This window comes from Trichoderma gamsii (assembly GCF_001481775.2).
Source record: "Trichoderma gamsii strain T6085 chromosome Unknown Scaffold_23.2, whole genome shotgun sequence".
Classification (NCBI taxonomy): Eukaryota; Fungi; Ascomycota; class Sordariomycetes; order Hypocreales; family Hypocreaceae; genus Trichoderma; species Trichoderma gamsii.
Window position 1 is genome coordinate 582,289 of NW_020171360.1, and position 19,232 is coordinate 601,520.

Consider the following 19,232-nt stretch of genomic DNA (forward strand, 5'->3'; position numbering starts at 1 on the left):
TTGGCAGCTGAATTGACAGCCAGCTGAGTTAGACCTCTTTGTGGACCGACACTGCGCGTCAAGGCTCTCGTTTGCGCGGGACGTGCAAAAATGATGCGGAGGGCGATACAGATTGGATGCACGTATAAAGTTTCTGGCACGGCAATATTTCACATGAAGTTTTCTTTTGGAGGGAGTCTCTAGGCCGACATGCTCTTCGAAAAGAGGGTTTAATCCGAGGTCAAGATACAAGTAAGCAAGTCAATAAGTAAACGAGTGGTTTCTTATCGTGTCGCAGAGTCTGCATATAAATTTCAGCCTAGCCTACCTATATGTTTGCAAAAAGTTCCTGTCCATCTCAGATACTGGCAGCGAGAGGTGATATGCAGGACTCGGACGCGCTTTGCCCAGAGTTTTCATGCCGAGTTTCCGGCTCATTTACAAAAAGACCTTGACTGTATGCAAGGGCCAAGATAGCTAGGCTCCACATCCGTTGGCCTCTTCTCGCAGGGTCCGTCCTAGCAGTCTTGCCTTTGCACGTGCAGTCTGTCACTCTATTGGATTGGACGGGACTTGTCCACATTATATACGGAAAATGTTGCTGAGAATCGGATCGGATCCGAAACATGCCTGTACTAATGTGACCATGATAGGCCTCAAGTGGCAGGTGGAAGATAGCGGAAGAGATAGATCCATAGCCGTGCTGATGCTTCAGCGGATTGGGGTATTAAAAGCCCCGGTTCCTCGACCATGTTGCTCCTGTGGCTTGCTGGAACCTGCGAGGTGCTGCTTGGCTATTTCTCCTTGGCTGCTTGGTACCCACCTGGTCTCATTGGTGTTGGATAAACGAAAGGCTCCCCGTTCAGAATGAAGTCCGCCTCAACCAATGCTCTGCTGGGAGCGCTTCTCGCCGTAGCGGCAGAGGCTGCGCCGACCGTTGATGAGCTTTACCCATACACAGGCCCAAAGGTCCCTGTGGGCGACTGGATGGACCCGACTGTCAAAGGCAACGGCAAGGGATTCGTACGCCTGGTAGAACCGCCCGCCGTGAAGCCCGCATCTTCAAACCCGACCAACAATGTCAATGTCATCTCGGTCTCATATATACCAAATGGCATCAACATCCATTATCAGACGCCCTATGGCCTGGGAGAGTCTCCCTCTGTCAAATGGGGATCTGGCGCTTCTGAGCTCAGCAACACCGCTACTGGTAAATCTGTGACGTATTGACGCCTCTCACCATCTTTTATAAACATATATACACAGCATTTAACATAAGTGGAACAGATATGGTCGCACTCCTTCTTGCTCGACTGCTGCCACAACTCAGTGCAGCGAGTTCTTCCATGATGTGCAAATTACCAACTTGAAATCTGGAACAACCTACTATTACCAGATCCCTGCAGCTAACGGTACCACTGCATCGGATGTTCTCTCATTCAAGACTGCAAATGAAGCGGGAGATTCTTCGGCGTTTACCATTGCCGTCATCAATGACATGGGTTACACCAACGCTGCCGGAACGTACAAGTACCTTAATGAAGCTGTCAACGACGGCACTGCATTCATCTGGCACGGAGGTGACTTAAGCTACGCGGATGATTGGTACTCGGGAATACTTCCATGCCAAAGTGACTGGCCAGTGTGCTACAATGGCACATCCACCCAGCTCCCCGGTGGCTCTGTCCCAAAAGAGTATGATGCTCCTCTGCCAAGTGGTGAAGTTCCCAACCAGGGTGGTCCCCACGGCGGCGACATGAGCGTGTTATATGAGTCGAACTGGGATCTGTGGCAGCAGTGGATGAACTCTCTCACTCTCAAAGCACCTTACATGGTGCTTCCAGGAAACCACGAGGCCAGCTGCGCAGAATTCGATGGCCCCGGAAATGTCCTGACAGCTTATTTGAACGGAGACAAGGCTAATGCAACAGCGGCAAAATCTTCACTCACCTATTACAGCTGTCCTCCTTCACAGAGGTATGTTGCATATGACCTGGAGCAGAAGACTCGCTCGTCTTGGCATGATCTAATCGACGTGCATCAGAAACTTCACCGCCTTTCAAAACAGATTTCGCATGCCCGGAGGTGAGACGGGAGGCGTTGGAAACTTTTGGTACTCTTTCGACTACGGCTTGGCTCACTTTGTTTCTCTTGATGGAGAAACCGACTACCCCAACAGCCCCGAATGGCCATTCGCCAAAGATGTGAAGGGCAACCAGACGCATCCTTGGGCCAACCAGACCTATGTTACCGACAGTGGTCCATTTGGCAGCGTTAATGGTAACTACAATGATAAAACAGCCTATGCGCAATATCAATGGTTGAAGAAAGACCTGGAGAGCGTGGACCGCTGCAAAACACCTTGGATCATTGCCATGAGCCACCGCCCGTTTTATAGCTCTCAAGTCTCATCTTATCAAGCAACCATCCGTGCAGCCTTTGAGGATTTGATGCTCGTGAATGGCGTTGATCTTTATCTTTCTGGGTATGTTGAGAGTGAGCAGCTATGTAAATCTTGGCGGCGTCTACTCACCTACTAAACATAGGCACATCCACTGGTATGAACGCCTGCTTCCCCTTGGAAGCAATGGCACTATCGATGAAGCCTCTGTCATCAATAACAACACCTACTGGACAAACCCCGGTGTTTCAATGGCTCATATTATCAACGGAGCTGCGGGAAATATTGAGAGCCACAGTACCCTGGGCTCGGACCCGTTGTTGGATATCACCACTTACCTTGATCAAGCAAACTACGGATTTGGTGGATTAACCATTCATAATGCTACAACTCTTTCGTGGAGCTACATCCACGGCTCGGATGGTACGGAGGGCGATAAGCTAACTCTATTGAAGCGAGTTTCGGCTGGAACATGCAGCCCCCCGAGCTCCTCTTCTGCAGCTGTTTCAAGTGCAGCAACTTCTGCGCCGACGTCCATCGCAGCATCTTCGTCTGTGCCTTCAGGCGCTACTACGGTAACGGAGGTTGTCACAAGCTACACGACATACTGCCCAGGCAGCACAACTTTCACGGCTGGATCCAGCACTTACACAATTACAGAGGCAAGTCGTATCTCAACACTACCCGCTGCCAGGCATCAGTCGACTTGCCGTTATTAACCTGCTCATAGGCTACGACTCTCACTATCACCGACTGTCCCTGCACGCTGACTCACACCGTCTCAAGTGGGGCCACAATGTGAGTTATCCATTCTTTCCGCATGCCATGACGTTTAAAGAGCAACCTTCTAACTGACAGCTACCTTATGTAGTACCACCGAAAGTATCCCGGTCGCTGCTACGACAGGGGCTGAGCCCTCGTCACCGAGCTGGAACAGCACTTTGCCTACTGGAGGAGCGCCAGCGACTACAACTGGAGGCTCAGTCGCCCCCACCGTGCCAGTCAACAGCAGTGGATTCCGTACGATGGCTTTGCCAAGCATTACTAGTTTTGTGTTAGTCTTGTTGACACTGTGGTAATGCATCTTACCAACAAAAGGATGCCGTAATATTCGATTATATAAAATATAATGTAATACCGTCTATTCTTCTATTCTCCTCCACTTTCGTCGTTGTAATGAAAGAATCGATGTTCTTTACACTTTAAGAGAAGTATGCAAACTTGAATTATGTGCGTATATGTCCTATATTATATCCATCTCTATATCTGTTTCCTTCCCCCCTCTCCCTGCCATGACATTAATTTACCCCTACTTTGACACTAGACACAGCTTGTGAGGGACTAACTCGGCCTTCGCTGCAGTACTATGCTTTACGGAAAAAAAAGTCCGCTGCTAGATACCTTGCGGAAAAAATAGTCCACTACTACCTTGCCAGAAAAATAGTTTACTACCTGATGAGTAAACTACTTATTTTCAGCTTCAGCTGCACTAGTATACGACGGTATACGAGGAAAATCATTCTAAAAAAGGCAATAATCTCTCAGCGTCCCTTGCACTGCTTACTCGAAGATACCTCTTGGCAAAGCGTTTCTCAAAGATATGGGCACGACAGCACACTGCATTAGCTTTTAGTATTTTGGGCTCGATCATTCATACATTTATTCGGGCAGAGTAGTCGCTATTGCATTTAGCATACTAAACATTAAGTATACTTTACCATGTGAAACATTCAATCTCAAAGGCCAAGAGTTGGCATGATAGCCAAAGGAATGTTTGATACTATGAGTGAAATGTTCAAATGGTATTACATCATGTGTCAGGTCTAGCTAATGCAACATATATCGAGATCTAGGGGCACATTGACTCCAGAAAATTTCTTACACCGATACCACCTCAAGTGTCGTAATACAGCATTACATCGAGCTACACGGCATATGAGTTATTTATTAGTCATTGTTATTTTTTTTCGCAAACTCTCTCAACTTCCCACTGGCATATTAGTCGTATCAGTCGTATTACTGATCATAGGTACTAATTATCTCAGGGTAATAGATTATTTCTCCATATGTGACGAAAAAGATGTTTGGGACATCTTAGGTATATATATATCCAGGCCTATCAGGCAAACCAACTTCCTCCTCATCTTTCAAGACATAGTTTCACCACTAGCGTGTTACACAAGGTCAATATGCTACTAGGTCTTCTTTTCATCTGCGTCGCTATTTGCGATGCGTCACAAAATTTCTCCATTCCGAATGTTGTGGCTTCCTTCTCCAGTACTCCCAAGCCATTCAAGATCAATGTAGATCCTCAATTCATCGAAGACACAAGACGTCGGGTCAAAGCAACAAGAGCTCCTGTGTCTATTGGCGAGGAAGACGACGGCCCGTCGCTCGCGAACTTTACCGCCATTAGAGACTACTGGGTCAATGAATACAACTGGAAGAAAACTCAAGATTCTATCAACCAGAGGTGTGATCTTTTCCACGCATGACAGCAAAGCTATACCGATCATATGTTTTGCTAACACATTTCTAAAGGCTTAAACAATTTACCACTGTTGTAGAAATTACAGACAAAAACACAACAATTCCAGTGCCATTGCACTTTGTTCATCATACTTCACCTAGAGATGATGCAATTCCTCTTCTCTTCCTACACGGCTTCCCAGGCTCGTTCCTTGAGGTCATAAATATCATTGATTCGCTGACGAGTCCTCCGAACGCATCACTACCTGCATTTCACGTTGTTGCTCCATCCCTTCCAGGATTTGGCTTTTCGCCTGCTCCTCAGCATGCGGGTGTTGGTCCTGTGAAATCCGCACAAGCTTTCAACGCTCTAATGCAGAAGCTTGGGTATCCCCAGTACGTTATGCAGGGCGGTGATTTTGGAGGCATGATTCTCCGCTACCAAGCGAACATGTTTCCGAAAAATGTCATCACAGCGCACAGCAATTTCTGGGTCATGATGCCTTCAGAATACGACATTCAGAATCTCATTGTAGGAGCAACAAGCGAGGAGGAGACAGCATTCATCACAACGTGTGAGGCATTTGTCAACAACGATAACGGATTCCGGATGATCCAGCAATCAAAGCCAATCCAAGCAGCTTACGCTCTCACTGATTCTCCAATGGGGAACTGTCTATGGTTATATACTTTGATGCAGCTTATTATCGACCCCAGAGATTTTACTTGGTCACTCGATGAAATTATCACCTGGTCACTCATGTATTACATACAGGGTCCTTATGGCGGGATGCGCATGTATAAGGAGATGTTGAATGATGGGGCATTCATCGGCGTTGATTTTGCAGATCTTCCAATAGTGTCGCAGCCGGTGGCAATTAGCCAATTTCCTTATGACGCTCTAGGATATGGTTTGCCACTCGAGTGGGCAAGGCGAGGGGGGAACGTGGTGAAACGCTATGTTCATGATCATGGTGGTCATTTTGCTGCTTATGAAGTTCCCGATCTTTTGCTGCCCGATATCTGGAGCTGGTTTGGAGATAAGAATACTTCGGGAACGAGTTTCTTCGATTAGGTATGCCTTCGAAACTGAGAATAACATACGAAAACATGATATATGATATATGCAAATAGAAAAATTATGTCCAATGGTCGTGAGGTCTTGCCGTTTGGTGGAACAGAGCATTGTTTGCTGTAGTGCTCTTAAGATTTCATTTGTAGTCATCAAATACAAATCTTTTAGACAGTCGCTGCTGAAATATACAAGAACCAATGGCTATCTTTTTATTACATTAGGTAAACGTGCTTTAGGTAGGAATAAAACGTATTTTTGCTATAATGCAATTAATTTGTGTTATTTCCCAAACTCCGAGTTTCACGTATAGGGTCAGCCGAAACGCGTCAAGACTTTACCTGCAAATCCGCATAACCGCGTAAAATGCAGTAGGCTTCAGTGTAAACGTCGGCTTCCATATGCGCTCATTTCGTACAAATCAACACTTAGAAGTAATAACACAACAGATGTGCTTTGCTCTTTGTAACGGCGATTAAACACATCCAACCGCAACCGGCAACCCACAGCGGCTTTGCATCTCTCGCGCAACTTCAAAGACAAAGACACGTGTAGCAACTTTTTTGCGATTCGCGCATCGGTCCGACAACGATTCCTTCTTTCGTTTCCACCGCCGCTAACAAACAGGCCCTCGGAATCCTGGTCGCTAATCACAGCGCCCGCTGTTCGCCTAAACTAATGTGTGCCGCCGCCTCAGAGAATAGGCGCCTTCTGCGGATCGTTCTAGCGTTGCCAATTGAACTCTGAAGTTATCCACAATATTCATTGTTGATTGATGTTATCAAAGACAGCAGAACTGCCATTTCGTCCGATACATTTATTTCTCATATATAGCGCCGATATGCCGAATAACAGCGAGATCCGATTCGTCCGATAGCTCAATACAGAAGACTCGTTTCGGTGAAATACTGCCGCGTGAAACATACTAGGCCTGAGCTACGTGAATGCCAGACACTCTACGCCCAAGGACGTGACACATTGCTTAGCAACTAACATTGTTCAAAGCCACTGATATGGACTACAGTACGATTAAAGTAATAGTATTGTAATTCGAAAAGATAGCAGAAGAAAACATCCTGCCCTTGCTCTCTAAGAGGATCTTGAAAGTCAACGGGGGATGCTGACAGAAGGAATAGCGCAGATGCCCAAGTCAGAACGGTCGAGCGTTTAATTTTCCTGCTGCCACATGCAATGCGTATTACCTATTCCTTTTATAACAACAATGATCGTACCTTGGAAATCCTACCCTCTAACTCGCCAATCGCAAACTCTTCCTAGATCAAGTGCTATATACCCGAGCTTATAGTAACCATGCTTTTGGGCGATTGTTACATCGGTAGAGACCGGTGTATTGACAGACAGCCGAAAAAGCTCCGCCTCGGTCATCTCTGTCACATACCCTTCTCACTCTGCATATGGTCAAGTTAGCATGAAATGAGGATCAAAGTTCAATTCACTCAACCAAGCTAGCCAGCAGGGTCAATTGCTGATGCAGACCTTTATGCTTTTGTAAGGCGTTGAATAGTTTCTGAGGGAAGACATCGTCAAAATTAATGAGCCAATGTGTTAGAGTCACGTTAGCCCCGTATGTTCAGCGACATACTGCGTATTCATGCACTACGCCAGGGCTGTGGACGACGTTTGTTTCAAGAAACTGCCCGTACTAGCCTATGAGCTAACCCTTCAACGTGCGTTAGTAGAAGTGTAATGTAACAAGATTATACTAGATGCAGTACAGCGCTTGGCTGGAACCGTATTCGTCAAAAGTTGAGATGCCCGGGCATCCTGCTACTCGCACCACAACTTAGCATTAGGAAGGTGCCATTATACTGTATTCCTACTGCTACCTAGCATGCTGCATTTTCTCACATCACATAGCCTCGTCACCGCCTCAGCTGACTCCACATAGCTCGAATCCTACCGGCAAACAACTGTTTTACTGCGATTCTCGCTAAACTTAACGTTTTTCTTATGCTAAAATAACGCTGCCTAAGAGATCCTTGAAGACCCCACAGCGTTAATCCTGACAATATCTTCCCCTGAGATGGAGGTGGTTCTACGGAAACCGTCCGGAGCAGCTGCATGGATGATGTGGCCCACAAATGTGATTTACATATATGGCATTGGGAAGCCTCGAATATATCTTGGTGCACTGAGGAGGATCTATTAAAATCAGGCGATATATATCATTCTTGGTCACCATTCTTGACAATGTCTCTCTTTCGGCAAGCAGTAACATTCCTGACACTAGGATCTCAGGTCTATGCATTTTCGCTGCAAAGCACATATGACTCGAGCAACTTTCTAAATAAGTTCAATTTTCGTGATGTGAGTACGCAGTGTAGCTGAAGTGGGAATACTGCTAACCATCGAACCGGACAGTCTGCTTCTTATTACCCAACCTATCCGGGCGACCCAACTGACGGATCGGTCAATTACCTGAGCAAGGCTGATGCTTTATCCTCTGGAATCGTGAACACAAACAACAACCAAGTCTATCTTGGCGTAGACTCCACCAACAAGGCACAGCTTATTAAAAACAGCCAAACCGTCCATGGCCGTAATAGTGTGCGTTTGGAGTCTGTTGACACCTGGAGCTCAGGTCTCATGATAGCAGATATTGTGCACATGCCAGGAACAGCATGTGGTGTATGGCCGGCATTGTAAGTTGCTAGAAGGCCTCTTCTTGTACTGAAACGCAAGATTGTTAATTTTCATTCTCAGCTGGACATACAACTTCGACGAAAATCCCGTCGGAGAGATTGACATTATCGAGAACATCAACAATCCGACTCAGAATATTGTTTCTCTACACACTTGTGGTCAGTGTACTTTCACCAACATCGGTGGAACGGAGGGAAGATCCAACTGCAACAATGGGGGGACGATATCGCAGCAATGCGAAGACGGGACAAACTAGTTGGTCACCTAAACACGTCTTCAAGCCATGCTCAAGCTGCTAATAAACTTTTCAGTGACGGATGTGGTAATACGATGACCAAAGGCTCCTACGGACCTACATTTAACGCAGCTGGAGGCGGCGTTTATGCTACGTGGCTGGAGAGCGATGCTCTCAAGCTGTACTGGTGGAAGAGAAGCGACATCCCTGCGGACATTACCAGTGGTAACCCTGATCCTACTAAATGGGGCACTCCTGCTTCACAATTCACCAGCGGTAGCAATTGTAACATTGGGAAATATTTCAAGGATCTCACAATTGTAAGTTCTTCTGAGGTGCTTCTTTTGCATGCAATTCCCTATTAACCTTTGCTAGATCATCAACACCGACTTCTGCGGCGACAGTATTGATCAGGGCACTTGGGATTCTGGTTGCTCAAAGTCTACTGGTGCGAAAACATGCGATGATTACGTTACTAATAATCCCCAAGCGTTCAAGGATTCTTACTGGTTGTTTAACTCCATTAAGATCTATAACTAAGAGATTGGGACAAGGCGCCTACCTGAGAATCTTTGGTATAGAGTTATATACAACTACTACATAAATAATCATGTTAGTGATGATAAATGAACATAATATTTGCCTCGATTTGGCTGTTGCTGGATTGTCAAAACTATAGCCATGACCGTCATTGCGCCCCCAGTTCCGCTCTCGAACTTCGCTATTCATTATTACATAGGTGGTCTTTAATGTCTTGAACGGAGATATAAGTTTGAGAAACAATAGCACGAAATGCAGAAATATTTATCATCCATGAAGTTCCATTCCCATTGCGGATTTACTGTCAACATATTAGCTCTTGTTTCTTCTCTCATTATGATTTGATCCATAGCGTCAATAGAACCTCGTTATGGTGTACTTAGTTATTGTTGGTGCTCCGAGCTTCTTTTCTGTTGAAGAGTTTTAAGCTGTCGTTGATTGTCTTTTTCTTTTGAAACGTCTCACTGCACAGGCATGAACTGGAGCAAAAGGGCGAGCCGCTCAAACGAGCATGGAACAAGAAAATGATGACAAAGGCCCTCAGTCAAAGCAACATAATTGAGAGCAAGGACTCAGTCTGCACATACAAACAATTTAGTATGTAGAGAAAAGCAAATATTGATATATACTACTAGAGTGGAATTTAGGCCGAGTAAATTGGCGTTTTAATGCATATATGCTTGCTGCAGCCTTTGACTTTTAACATATCTGCCTACGCACTACCTGCGACATGTGGGTATCTGAGTTTATGTGCGATAAAGAAAGGCTAGTAATAAATAAAAGCAATTAGTGCAGTGGACTGTAAAGCTAGTGTATAATGACATAACGATGTTGAACAATTGTGATGTTGTCGAGGTAGCTTGTTTACAGCTAGATGAACATTGGAACTCCCTCCAACTTTGTAATCGTCGTTTAAATAGAAATTTATGTTCCAGCAATGTTATTCGGTAATTAAGGTACAGAATCCCCCCTTCTTACAGAAACACTTATTATTGGTTATACAGTCTTGGAAGCTCTGGTCATAAGAAGACAATATGCGGGGTTACATTTCAATGGAAGAAGCCACTTATTCCTACCTAGGTAGTTACGCCACGTTGAAACATTTTGTCGTTAGACCCGATCGCGACAGCTTCCATGACCATCTTCATAGCTTTGATTGGCTCAGATCTCGAAGGCATTCGACTCTAATTCGCAGATACGTGTGGTGGCCGCCCGAGCTGAGAGCTAGATAGCAAACTCAAATTTAGTCTGCCCAATTGCGTTTGTTCAAATTCCAATAGATTGAATCGGATCCTCTTCTTAAAATGTCTCTGTTGGGCGCATTTGCAGTATAGATCAGAATTTCTGTTCAACTCACAAATTTGCTACAGCGCTGCACACCATGCATTCCCTGGTCCGCGATTCGGCTTTTGGTGCATTGGTACGATGGATAACGAAGCGCCAGCTGCTGAAATATCCCGATGAGAAAGCAGATTTCCATTATCGAGATCTGTATATGAGTGACGGTCCCAGAGAGCCAACACCGCCGCCAAGTCTAAGAGTCGTCAACCATTCGCAACAGGATCTTAGACATGATGAGCAAAGTCCCCCGGTCGCGCCGGCGACAGAAGAAACAAGCTCGATTTCGACGGAAAACGAAAGCGAGCTTGATCTTGACTGCCAGACACTGTCCAAGATTGTCTCTCGGCCTCGGATGTCGCATGTTGAATCATACGCCAGCCTAGAGAAGGCATACACAGACGCAGCATTGCAAGCAAACGCAAGAGCGCAGCATTCCACGATCCAGCCGAAGAAACTGGAGAATGGAGCCATTGTTGTTGACTGGTACACAACTGATGATGACGAGAATCCACAAAATTGGTCGTCTCGGAAGAAACTCTTTATTGTGCTTCAAATCTATCTCTATACTCTTGCAGTGTACATTGGATCTGCTATCATAACGCCGTCTCAGCCATTCATCGAGGAAAAATTCGGAGTGTCACCCGAGGTTGCATCAATGGGTCTTTCTCTCTATGTCCTCGGCTATGGCATTGGGCCACTAATTCTCTCTCCTCTCTCTGAGATTCCAATCATTGGTCGCAATCCACCGTATATAATCACCTTCGGCATCTTTGTTGCAATCTCAGCCGGTACCGCCGTCGTCAATAACTTCCCAGCATTGATCGTCTTGCGTTTCCTTCAGGGATTCTTTGGCTCCCCATGTTTAGCGACTGGGGGCGCAAGTCTTGGTGATATGTACAACCTCATCAAGCTGCCATACGCACTGACGGGCTGGGCCGCATTCGCAACTGCCGGCCCAGCACTTGGTCCTGTCATCTCGGGCTTCTCAGTCCCAGCCACAAACTGGCACTGGTCATTATGGGAGATTCTCTGGCTTGCCAGCCCCGTCTTTATACTCATGTTCTTTTGCCTGCCAGAGACATCCACGGCTACGATTCTACTTCGGCGTGCTAGGCGTCTCCGTCGATTGGCCAAGAGTAATAACCTACGATCCGAGTCGGAAAACGAACAAGCTGCTCTCACTGTCAATGAAGTCATCGTGCAGAGCCTATGGCGGCCTCTTCAAATCAATCTGTATGACCCATCGGTGCTCTTCACCAGCCTATATATAGGTCTCATGTACGGAATCTTTTACTCTTTCTTCGAAGTGTTCCCGTTTGTCTATGCCACAGGCCTTCCTGGTCTCACGTCTCCGACGAATGGCTATGGTTTGAATGCTGGTCAAGTCGGCCTTATTTTCCTTTCCATTAGTGTTGGTGTTTCCATTGCAATTATTTGCTACCTCGGCTATCTGTGGTTCGTCTTTGAACCCGAAGTCAAGACACAGGGATTGGGTGAGCCCGAGCGCCGTCTTGTCTGTGGTCTTCCTGCTAGCTTTCTTGTCCCAGTGGGCCTCTTTATGTTTGGTTGGACAGGAAACTCTAGCCCAGAGATACCGTGGATTGTTCCGACTATTGGCATCACAATTGTTGTGATTGGCATCTTCATCATCTTCCAGGTCGTCTTCATCTACATCGCGCTTGCGTATCCCAAGTACAGTGCCAGTTTGTTTGCAGCAAATGACTTTGCGCGGAGCAGCATAGCTTGTGGCGCAATTCATTTTTCGCGGCCACTGTTCATAAACCTGGGTGTTGGCAAAGGTGTCAGTTTATTGGCTGGATTGAGTTGTGCCGGTGTGATTGGTATATTCGTACTCTATTTCTACGGAGGAGCCTTGAGACGAAGAAGCAGATTTGCTGCAACATGAGCTACCCAATATGGTTACTCTGTACTTCGTACACTTGCAATCTGATTCAACAGCAGTATGAGTACATTCAAGGGGAGCTTGTGCTCCGCCAGGTAGCTGCAAATGCACTATCGGTGCTTGCATTTATATGCTAAGTTTACTCTCAAAAACAGGGATTTAGCACAATCGATAAATGCCGTGTTACCCCAGCTGTCATCAGGCAATTTCTCACTTTGGTGACACGCGGCGGCCCACATGCCAAAAGAAGACGTTTTTTTATGCATAATGACACCGGGCGCTATGCGTGTGGCATTCAAATGTTACATCGAGCCCCTTGGCAAGGGGAATGAAGAGATCTCCTGATTGGAGAAGAAGGATCTTACCTTCTTGGTAGGTGGCCAGCGTCCTCGCCACGAAATAAGTATAGCGCCAAACAGACGCAAGTCATCGCGATGAGATCTATCACATGGGTTCAAAGTTCAGATCGAATACCATCCTTTTGACAAAAATCTCCGTTGGAGTTTTTGTTTAGACAAAAACCTGACGTATAATGCGGTTGTTGCAGCGTCTTGGTCGGGCCCTAGAGACACCACGAAGATCAAACATTAGTCGCTCAGTGTAGCTCGGATACGCCTATAGGAGCATCAAAAAGGACCTTCTCCCTAGCCCCTGGAAAAAAAGATCAGATACAAGAAAAACTGGTCACAAATTTCTCCTTCCATATTGTCGATTTGCAACTCTGACTGGGCCTGAAAGTGTACATTTAACGTAAAAGCCGAAGCGAGAACCTACCCTGAAATCACCCTTCAAGGACCGAAGCCGAAGCCGATTCACAAATCACAGGGGTATTCTGCTCAGTATGAACAATGGATGTGAGATCCGAGCGGACTTGCCGCCCGAACGCAACTTTAATACGTGGACAATTGCACAGCCTTGGATAACTAATTGATGGCTTCGCTGTCAGGCAAAGCCGTTGAGATCTGAAAACTACCACCTGAGCTTGTGTGAATAAAAGTGAGCAAACTATTTACAATATTTGGCAGTATCGAACAAAAAGCGCCAGCGTGCTTGCTATACAAGTCTAAATAAAAAAATATCCAGCTCTCTTAAGGCAACAAATTACCAACCTCTTTCAGATTAGTTGGCAGGCAGCTCTAGAAGACGCTTGAGGACGTCGTCATCGCTAGGATTTCCCTCTCCCTTAATAGCATCGTACGCAGGCAAGAGAATGGTCTTCTCGATGTCCTTGTACTTTCCATCTGCGACATAAACCACGGTGCCCTGTCTGGAACCATCGACCATGAGATAAGCAGCAGCGCGTGCAACCACCAAGGCGGGTTGCGGCACGTGTGAGATCCCTCTCATGAGGCCCTCCAAATCGGGGAGAACGTTGCTTGTCGTCCATGATGGCATCAAAGTGTTGACGCGAATAGGAACTCCCGCAACTTCTGCAACTCGTGCAAGACCTCTGCCAAAACCGAGGACGCCATGCTTGGCCGCGGCTACATGATGCGGTCAGTATAACGAAACTTCTACTCAAGACGGCGCTTTGCTTTTTACTCACAGTAATCGATCGCTCGAAGAGGCTGTAGACCGGTGCTGGATCCCATGAGAACAATGCTACCGCCCTCGGGCTGCTCCTTCATGTAGTGAACGGCCAGAGAGGCTGTGTTGATAAGGCCTCTCAAGCCAATATCCATGAGTTCGTGTGATGGCTCCTTCAGGTTGCCCTGCTCATCTGTCTCAAGAGCCAAGTAGTTGGCACGGGGGCCGATACCGGCATTGGCAAAGATGCAATCGATGCGACCAAAGTGCTCCTTGGCTTTCTTGAACAGCACGGTCAGGTCATTCCAGCTGGCTACGTTGGTCTGCACATAGAGGAAGGCAGGTGTTTCTGCCGACTCGGAGGCTGGTGGCGGGTTGACATCGCCGCTGACTACTGATGCTCCCAACGAGAGCAGCAGCTTAACTGTGGCCAAGCCAATACCTGACGAGCCGCCTATAGTAGATAGGTCGGTCAGCTCGAGCCAAGAAGCATTGCAACAGCAAAACAGCTCAAAGAGTCGAATCGGACATACCTGTAAGGACAACAACCTTGCCCTTGAGGCTGCTCAAATCCTCGTCATTGATGGTGAACTCAGACATGGTAGTGAGATAAGATAAGATCTCCGGTAATGGTGGAGGCTGTGAGACAGGCAGACGTCAAGAGAATGTGATATCGAACGGCTAAGATTTGATGGATGGTCAGAGGACTGAGATCTGGAAGGATTGAAGACAAGCAAGGGGCGGAAGGAAGTCACCGCCTGTCACATATAGCTTTATACTGGCAGACTAGCGGTGTTCCTTGTCCGCTGCATGAACAAGGAAAAAAAACCGTTATAACCCCTTTGCCTGGGGTGGCGTGGTGAAACCAGTTAGCCTGCCTGTACCCCACACGCATCCGCAGGAGCTCGCAGAAGAACTGGTGAGCGGTCCGGCACTCGCCAGATGGCGGAAAGCAAAAGAGTGACACGATTACGGAGTATGCTGCCCAACTGACGCTCAAAAGTGGGTTGCGCGGCGCTCAATTTCTCTTCCACTTTTCTTCCACCGCATGAATTCTCTTATTAAGGGTTGCATCCCGGTGGAGCGACGCAGGGGGCGCTCGAGTAATGAACGGCAAGTTTGCATGCTGCAGAAAGAAAACGGTACAGGGGTTGCTCGAGTAATGAACACTACGCTTGGCAGTGCCGTGACAAGTAGCGGAAGGAAAATAGTGGCTCGCTTAAACCCAAAGTACTTGCAAAAGTGGACTTGCGTGTCGCTATTCTCTTCCGCAGCATGGGCTAAAGGAAACTAGAAGGAAATCACCGCCGGACTGCCGCCATAATGTAGGTAAAGTCGTTGAAATGTATATGTGTGAAGCGGCAGTTTCCTTCTCACCCCTTGCTTAGACCGAAAACAAGAAATGACAAGCGCCGTTTTATTTTCACTATGGTCTCATCTTCGCCGATCCTCTTAGTCTAAAGGATGAGTCGTTGTTTATTTTACAACTCTGGTTCTCCTCTGCAAATCTGCAAATCTGCAAATCTTCAACTCTTCTTCTCCATATTCTCTTAATCACCCTTAGCTAGCAGTTCTCAGTCGTCTGCCCATCATGGTTCAGCCGGCGGGGGACGGCGTTCAGCTTCTCTATGCCTCGATTGTGCTGCTTGTCCTGACTTGGTTGACATTCATCCTTCGGATGTCAGTGCGAGTTTGGCGAAATGCGTCGGGCTGGGACGACATATTGATGTTTATAGGCCTTGTACGTGCATAGGTAACCAGTCAACGAACCTGCGGAAGTTTTCTAATGCTTTGCAGCTTCTCTTTACGGTAACAGCTTCCCTATGCATTGTCTGCTGCTACCTCGGATCTGGTCAGCTTGCTGTCCATCTGAGTAAGAGTGATATCATGCATGGAACCAAGGTGTGTGCTTTCGCCCCTCCTCAATCGCTCAAAAACACATTGAAACTGATTCTTGGCAAAAGAACTTTTTCATCGCCGAATACTTCTACTCCTCTAGCACCGTCTTCATCAAGAGCAGCATCGCCATAACGCTTTACCGAATTGCCGATGCCCGCCGCCGTTACAAGTGGACTATCTGGGCCGTCATCGTCGCCACGAGTATTTCCGCCATCGTATTCATAGTGGGCATTTCCAACATTTGCCATCCCATCACCACCCTATGGGGCGAAACTACTACCGGCACATGCAATCTCGACCTGAACAGCGACGTCAGTTTCTTCTTTTCTGCCATCGAGATTATAACAGATTGGACTTTGGCAATTTTGCCTGCGGCCTTGCTGTGGAAAATCCAGATGAAACCTACGGTCAAGTTTTCAGTAGCCATTATTCTCGGCATGGGTGCTTTGTATGTCTCCGAATCCTTCTTCTTCCCCTGACAGAAAACAGCCCCCACCCATAACGCTTTGCCACCACTGCAAACCAGGGTATACGAGCTAGCTAACCCTTTACCAGTGCAAGTTGCGCGACAATAGTCCGACTTCGCTATCTAACTCTCTACAGCAACCCCACAGAATTCATGTTCGGCACCGGGAAGATCGGCCTCTGGTCCGTTATTGAAGAAGGCATTGGCATCATCGCAGGCTCGTTGCATGCCCTTCGCCCTCTTCTCTCTCTACCCATCTTCGGCGGCACCTCCAAAGGCGGCACGTCGGGTTCATCTTCGGCGAACAAATTCATGTCCTCAAGGAGTGGACATCAAGATAGGCGCGCGGATATCAATATGGATACCTTTCAGCAGCTGGGAGACACTGATGGGGATGGTGATGCGGAGAGCTCCAAACACATCTTGAAGGAGACGAAAGTCACAATGACAAGAAGCAGTCGAGATGCTTCGCCAGGAGCGTATGGCAGGAGTCAGGTCCTGGGGTGGAAGCAGAACAATTATGAGAGTTGATTGAGAATTGATCTCTGTTGTCCAAATAGAAAATGCTTTTTATTAGCTTGGGTTTATAGAAGAATAGCCAATTACTTTTTACTTTAAATTTTATATATTATGATAACCCCATCGTTTCCACGTTATTGATCACGTCTTTCCTTGGTAATCCATCACATCCTTTCTTCGTAATTGATCAGATTATTTCAAACAATCGAAGCACTAGCGATAAACCTTCCGTTCTATATCCCTTGTTACGAATAGTGAAGGCTCTTTCAGCAGAATCTCAACAGAAAAAGCGAGATTATAAAGGGGGAATCAAGAAGAGAGAACCCTTCAGCTGGCTGGAGAAAGCGTTTATTGGGAACTGTTTCGTTAAGAAAAAAAGAACATCTCCTCGGATGATGCTCACGCGGCACATCCAAAAGTAGCCTGGTCCAATGTTTCTCGATGTCATTACAGTATGAGTGTAATATTATAGCCCCCACTTAGTGCAATTGCGAAAACTGTTTGCACTGTCGTCAACGAAGTTAACAGCAGCTTTGCAGCCTATGTGCGCCTATAATGCCTGTAACTCTAGGCTGTTTTTGGGATTTGTTACTTTCGCGTTGGGACAACTCGTTGTTGTTTCCCAGTAATGATTTTGGCGATTCCTACGTATCCGGGCATACGGTGGACAAATTACATCGCCGCCTATTGCATGCAGCCTTTTAGCAGCAGATCGGCGGTGTGTTTTTGTCCCCCACATCCCGATAGCTTGATCTTCGGTAGGCTGAGTCCCACCCATGGTAATTTGTAGCTAGTCTAGGGGTATATAGGGTATATAGCCTTAGAATCGGCTGGTAGATTGCGTCTTTCCCGTCGCTGGAAGCTACAGGTAGCGAGTGAGGCAAGACTAGAAGGCTAACATTGGATTAGCCCATCAGTTCATAAGTCAGGTGTTCTCAGAGGTCTTCACACCCATCCACCGTAGTAGATATCTTCTGTGATCATCCCAAGTGTTGGCGGCTCGCGGACTCCGTATCGTGAGCGTGCTTACTTTTACTGTATTAACAGTTGATCAGGAATCCGCACTTGCCACTGCCTAGCGAAGCATATCCGTCAGAGTCAGAAAGAATAGGCTTTTCTATTTCACACTCGATATATACATTGCATCCATCAGAATCCGCCACGGCAATGCAAGGTTTCGGGACAACGGCACTCCATTATCATCGCCTTCAATCATTCCTTCTTATATGGAGGACGATGGCTGGAATAAGACATGGCAAAATCATCTGAACAGAGCTCATCCAAGGCTTGGCCTAGGCTATTCTTATAAAATGTAATCTATTGCGACAGGCCGTGTCAGTGGCTCGAAATCGCATTCTTTCGCCCGCGCTGTTACGTCCACCTGTCTTATAACAAAGTTTTACGTGTAATATTATAGTATTACTTTCCTCCAAAGGCTTGCATCTTGATTTTCTGCTCGTCCGAGGAAAAAAAAGTGTAAACCGCAAGTCGCACAAATTGTTACAATAGCGACTAACCAAACCTGGCTCACCTCTGTAACACTTAGCGCCTCACCAACACTTCCGAAGAAACATAGCATTGTAGCCTCAATATCAATGAATAGGATGGCAATCATGGCTTTTGCGATTCCCGCATCGTAAGACCAGAAGCGACCCTGCGTACGCATGAATACGTACTGTGGGTGGCCCGCGATGATGCTGAACAGCCAAGTGTTCTGGGCCGATATTTCGCGAAGTTGTTGTGCGTTGCATGTAACGATATCCCCGTACTTCACGCGGTACCGACAATGATGAAGAAATTGAAGCTCCAGCGAGAATTCTGAGAGCCAAAGTAATATGGACAAACAGAATGAAAATTTGAAAATTCCTATCGCTTCCATTTGATGGCTTGTTCAAAAATAATGTATTGGCCTCAAACCCAAAAGAGCTCATCCACAGCATACCTGAGAGATTGAGATGCAAGATTAGCCACCAAAGATTCAAGGGCGTGTCGCTTGAAGTCATGGAAATATAGTTCCACATGGACCACAGACCAAGACATTGCAATGCTACAACTGCTTCGTAAGCCAGAAATAGACGCCTTGCAGCCCGGAGAAGTTGTCTACGATCGGCCCGCAGCCCCAGCCGTTAGCAATATTGATGGCGTTGAGCGCGCGACGGTGGTCCTCGATGAGTGTCTTGATCGCGGCGTCTTCGAAGGAGAGCATGCCAGAGAGAT

The 19,232-nt window shown here is 46.8% G+C and overlaps 6 protein-coding genes across 6 annotated transcripts; 5 read left to right on the top strand and 1 right to left on the bottom strand.

The window, feature by feature from the left end:
- Positions 1–846: 846 nt before the first annotated feature.
- On the top strand, positions 847–3,293 carry TGAM01_v206822 (acid phosphatase; the record flags this gene model as incomplete). The annotated part of the gene is made up of 6 exons (XM_018806800.1): positions 847–1,202; positions 1,267–1,956; positions 2,024–2,464; positions 2,526–3,049; positions 3,111–3,178; positions 3,252–3,293. The coding sequence occupies 6 exons, from the start codon at positions 847–849 to the stop codon at positions 3,291–3,293; spliced, it is 2,121 nt and encodes a 706-aa protein (XP_018659890.1).
- Positions 3,294–4,569: 1,276 nt separating this feature from the next.
- TGAM01_v206823 (hypothetical protein) lies at positions 4,570–5,924 on the top strand (the record flags this gene model as incomplete). The annotated part of the gene is made up of 2 exons (XM_018806799.1): positions 4,570–4,853; positions 4,922–5,924. 2 exons carry the CDS (start codon positions 4,570–4,572, stop codon positions 5,922–5,924), a joined length of 1,287 nt encoding a protein of 428 aa, XP_018659889.1.
- Positions 5,925–8,132: 2,208 nt separating this feature from the next.
- Positions 8,133–9,360, top strand: TGAM01_v206824 (hypothetical protein; the record flags this gene model as incomplete). The annotated part of the gene is made up of 5 exons (XM_018806798.1): positions 8,133–8,249; positions 8,304–8,584; positions 8,646–8,840; positions 8,897–9,140; positions 9,196–9,360. The coding sequence occupies 5 exons, from the start codon at positions 8,133–8,135 to the stop codon at positions 9,358–9,360; spliced, it is 1,002 nt and encodes a 333-aa protein (XP_018659888.1).
- Positions 9,361–10,741: 1,381 nt separating this feature from the next.
- On the top strand, positions 10,742–12,607 carry TGAM01_v206825 (hypothetical protein; the record flags this gene model as incomplete). The annotated part of the gene is made up of 1 exon (XM_018806797.1): positions 10,742–12,607. The coding sequence occupies one exon, from the start codon at positions 10,742–10,744 to the stop codon at positions 12,605–12,607; it is 1,866 nt and encodes a 621-aa protein (XP_018659887.1).
- A 1,116-nt stretch (positions 12,608–13,723) lies between these two features.
- Positions 13,724–14,731, bottom strand: TGAM01_v206826 (hypothetical protein; the record flags this gene model as incomplete). The annotated part of the gene is made up of 3 exons (XM_018806796.1): positions 13,724–14,088; positions 14,151–14,585; positions 14,665–14,731. 3 exons carry the CDS (start codon positions 14,729–14,731, stop codon positions 13,724–13,726), a joined length of 867 nt encoding a protein of 288 aa, XP_018659886.1.
- Positions 14,732–15,722: 991 nt separating this feature from the next.
- On the top strand, positions 15,723–17,027 carry TGAM01_v206827 (hypothetical protein; the record flags this gene model as incomplete). The annotated part of the gene is made up of 4 exons (XM_024549955.1): positions 15,723–15,872; positions 15,929–16,033; positions 16,096–16,478; positions 16,586–17,027. 4 exons carry the CDS (start codon positions 15,723–15,725, stop codon positions 17,025–17,027), a joined length of 1,080 nt encoding a protein of 359 aa, XP_024405341.1.
- Between the last annotated feature and the right edge of the window lie 2,205 nt (positions 17,028–19,232).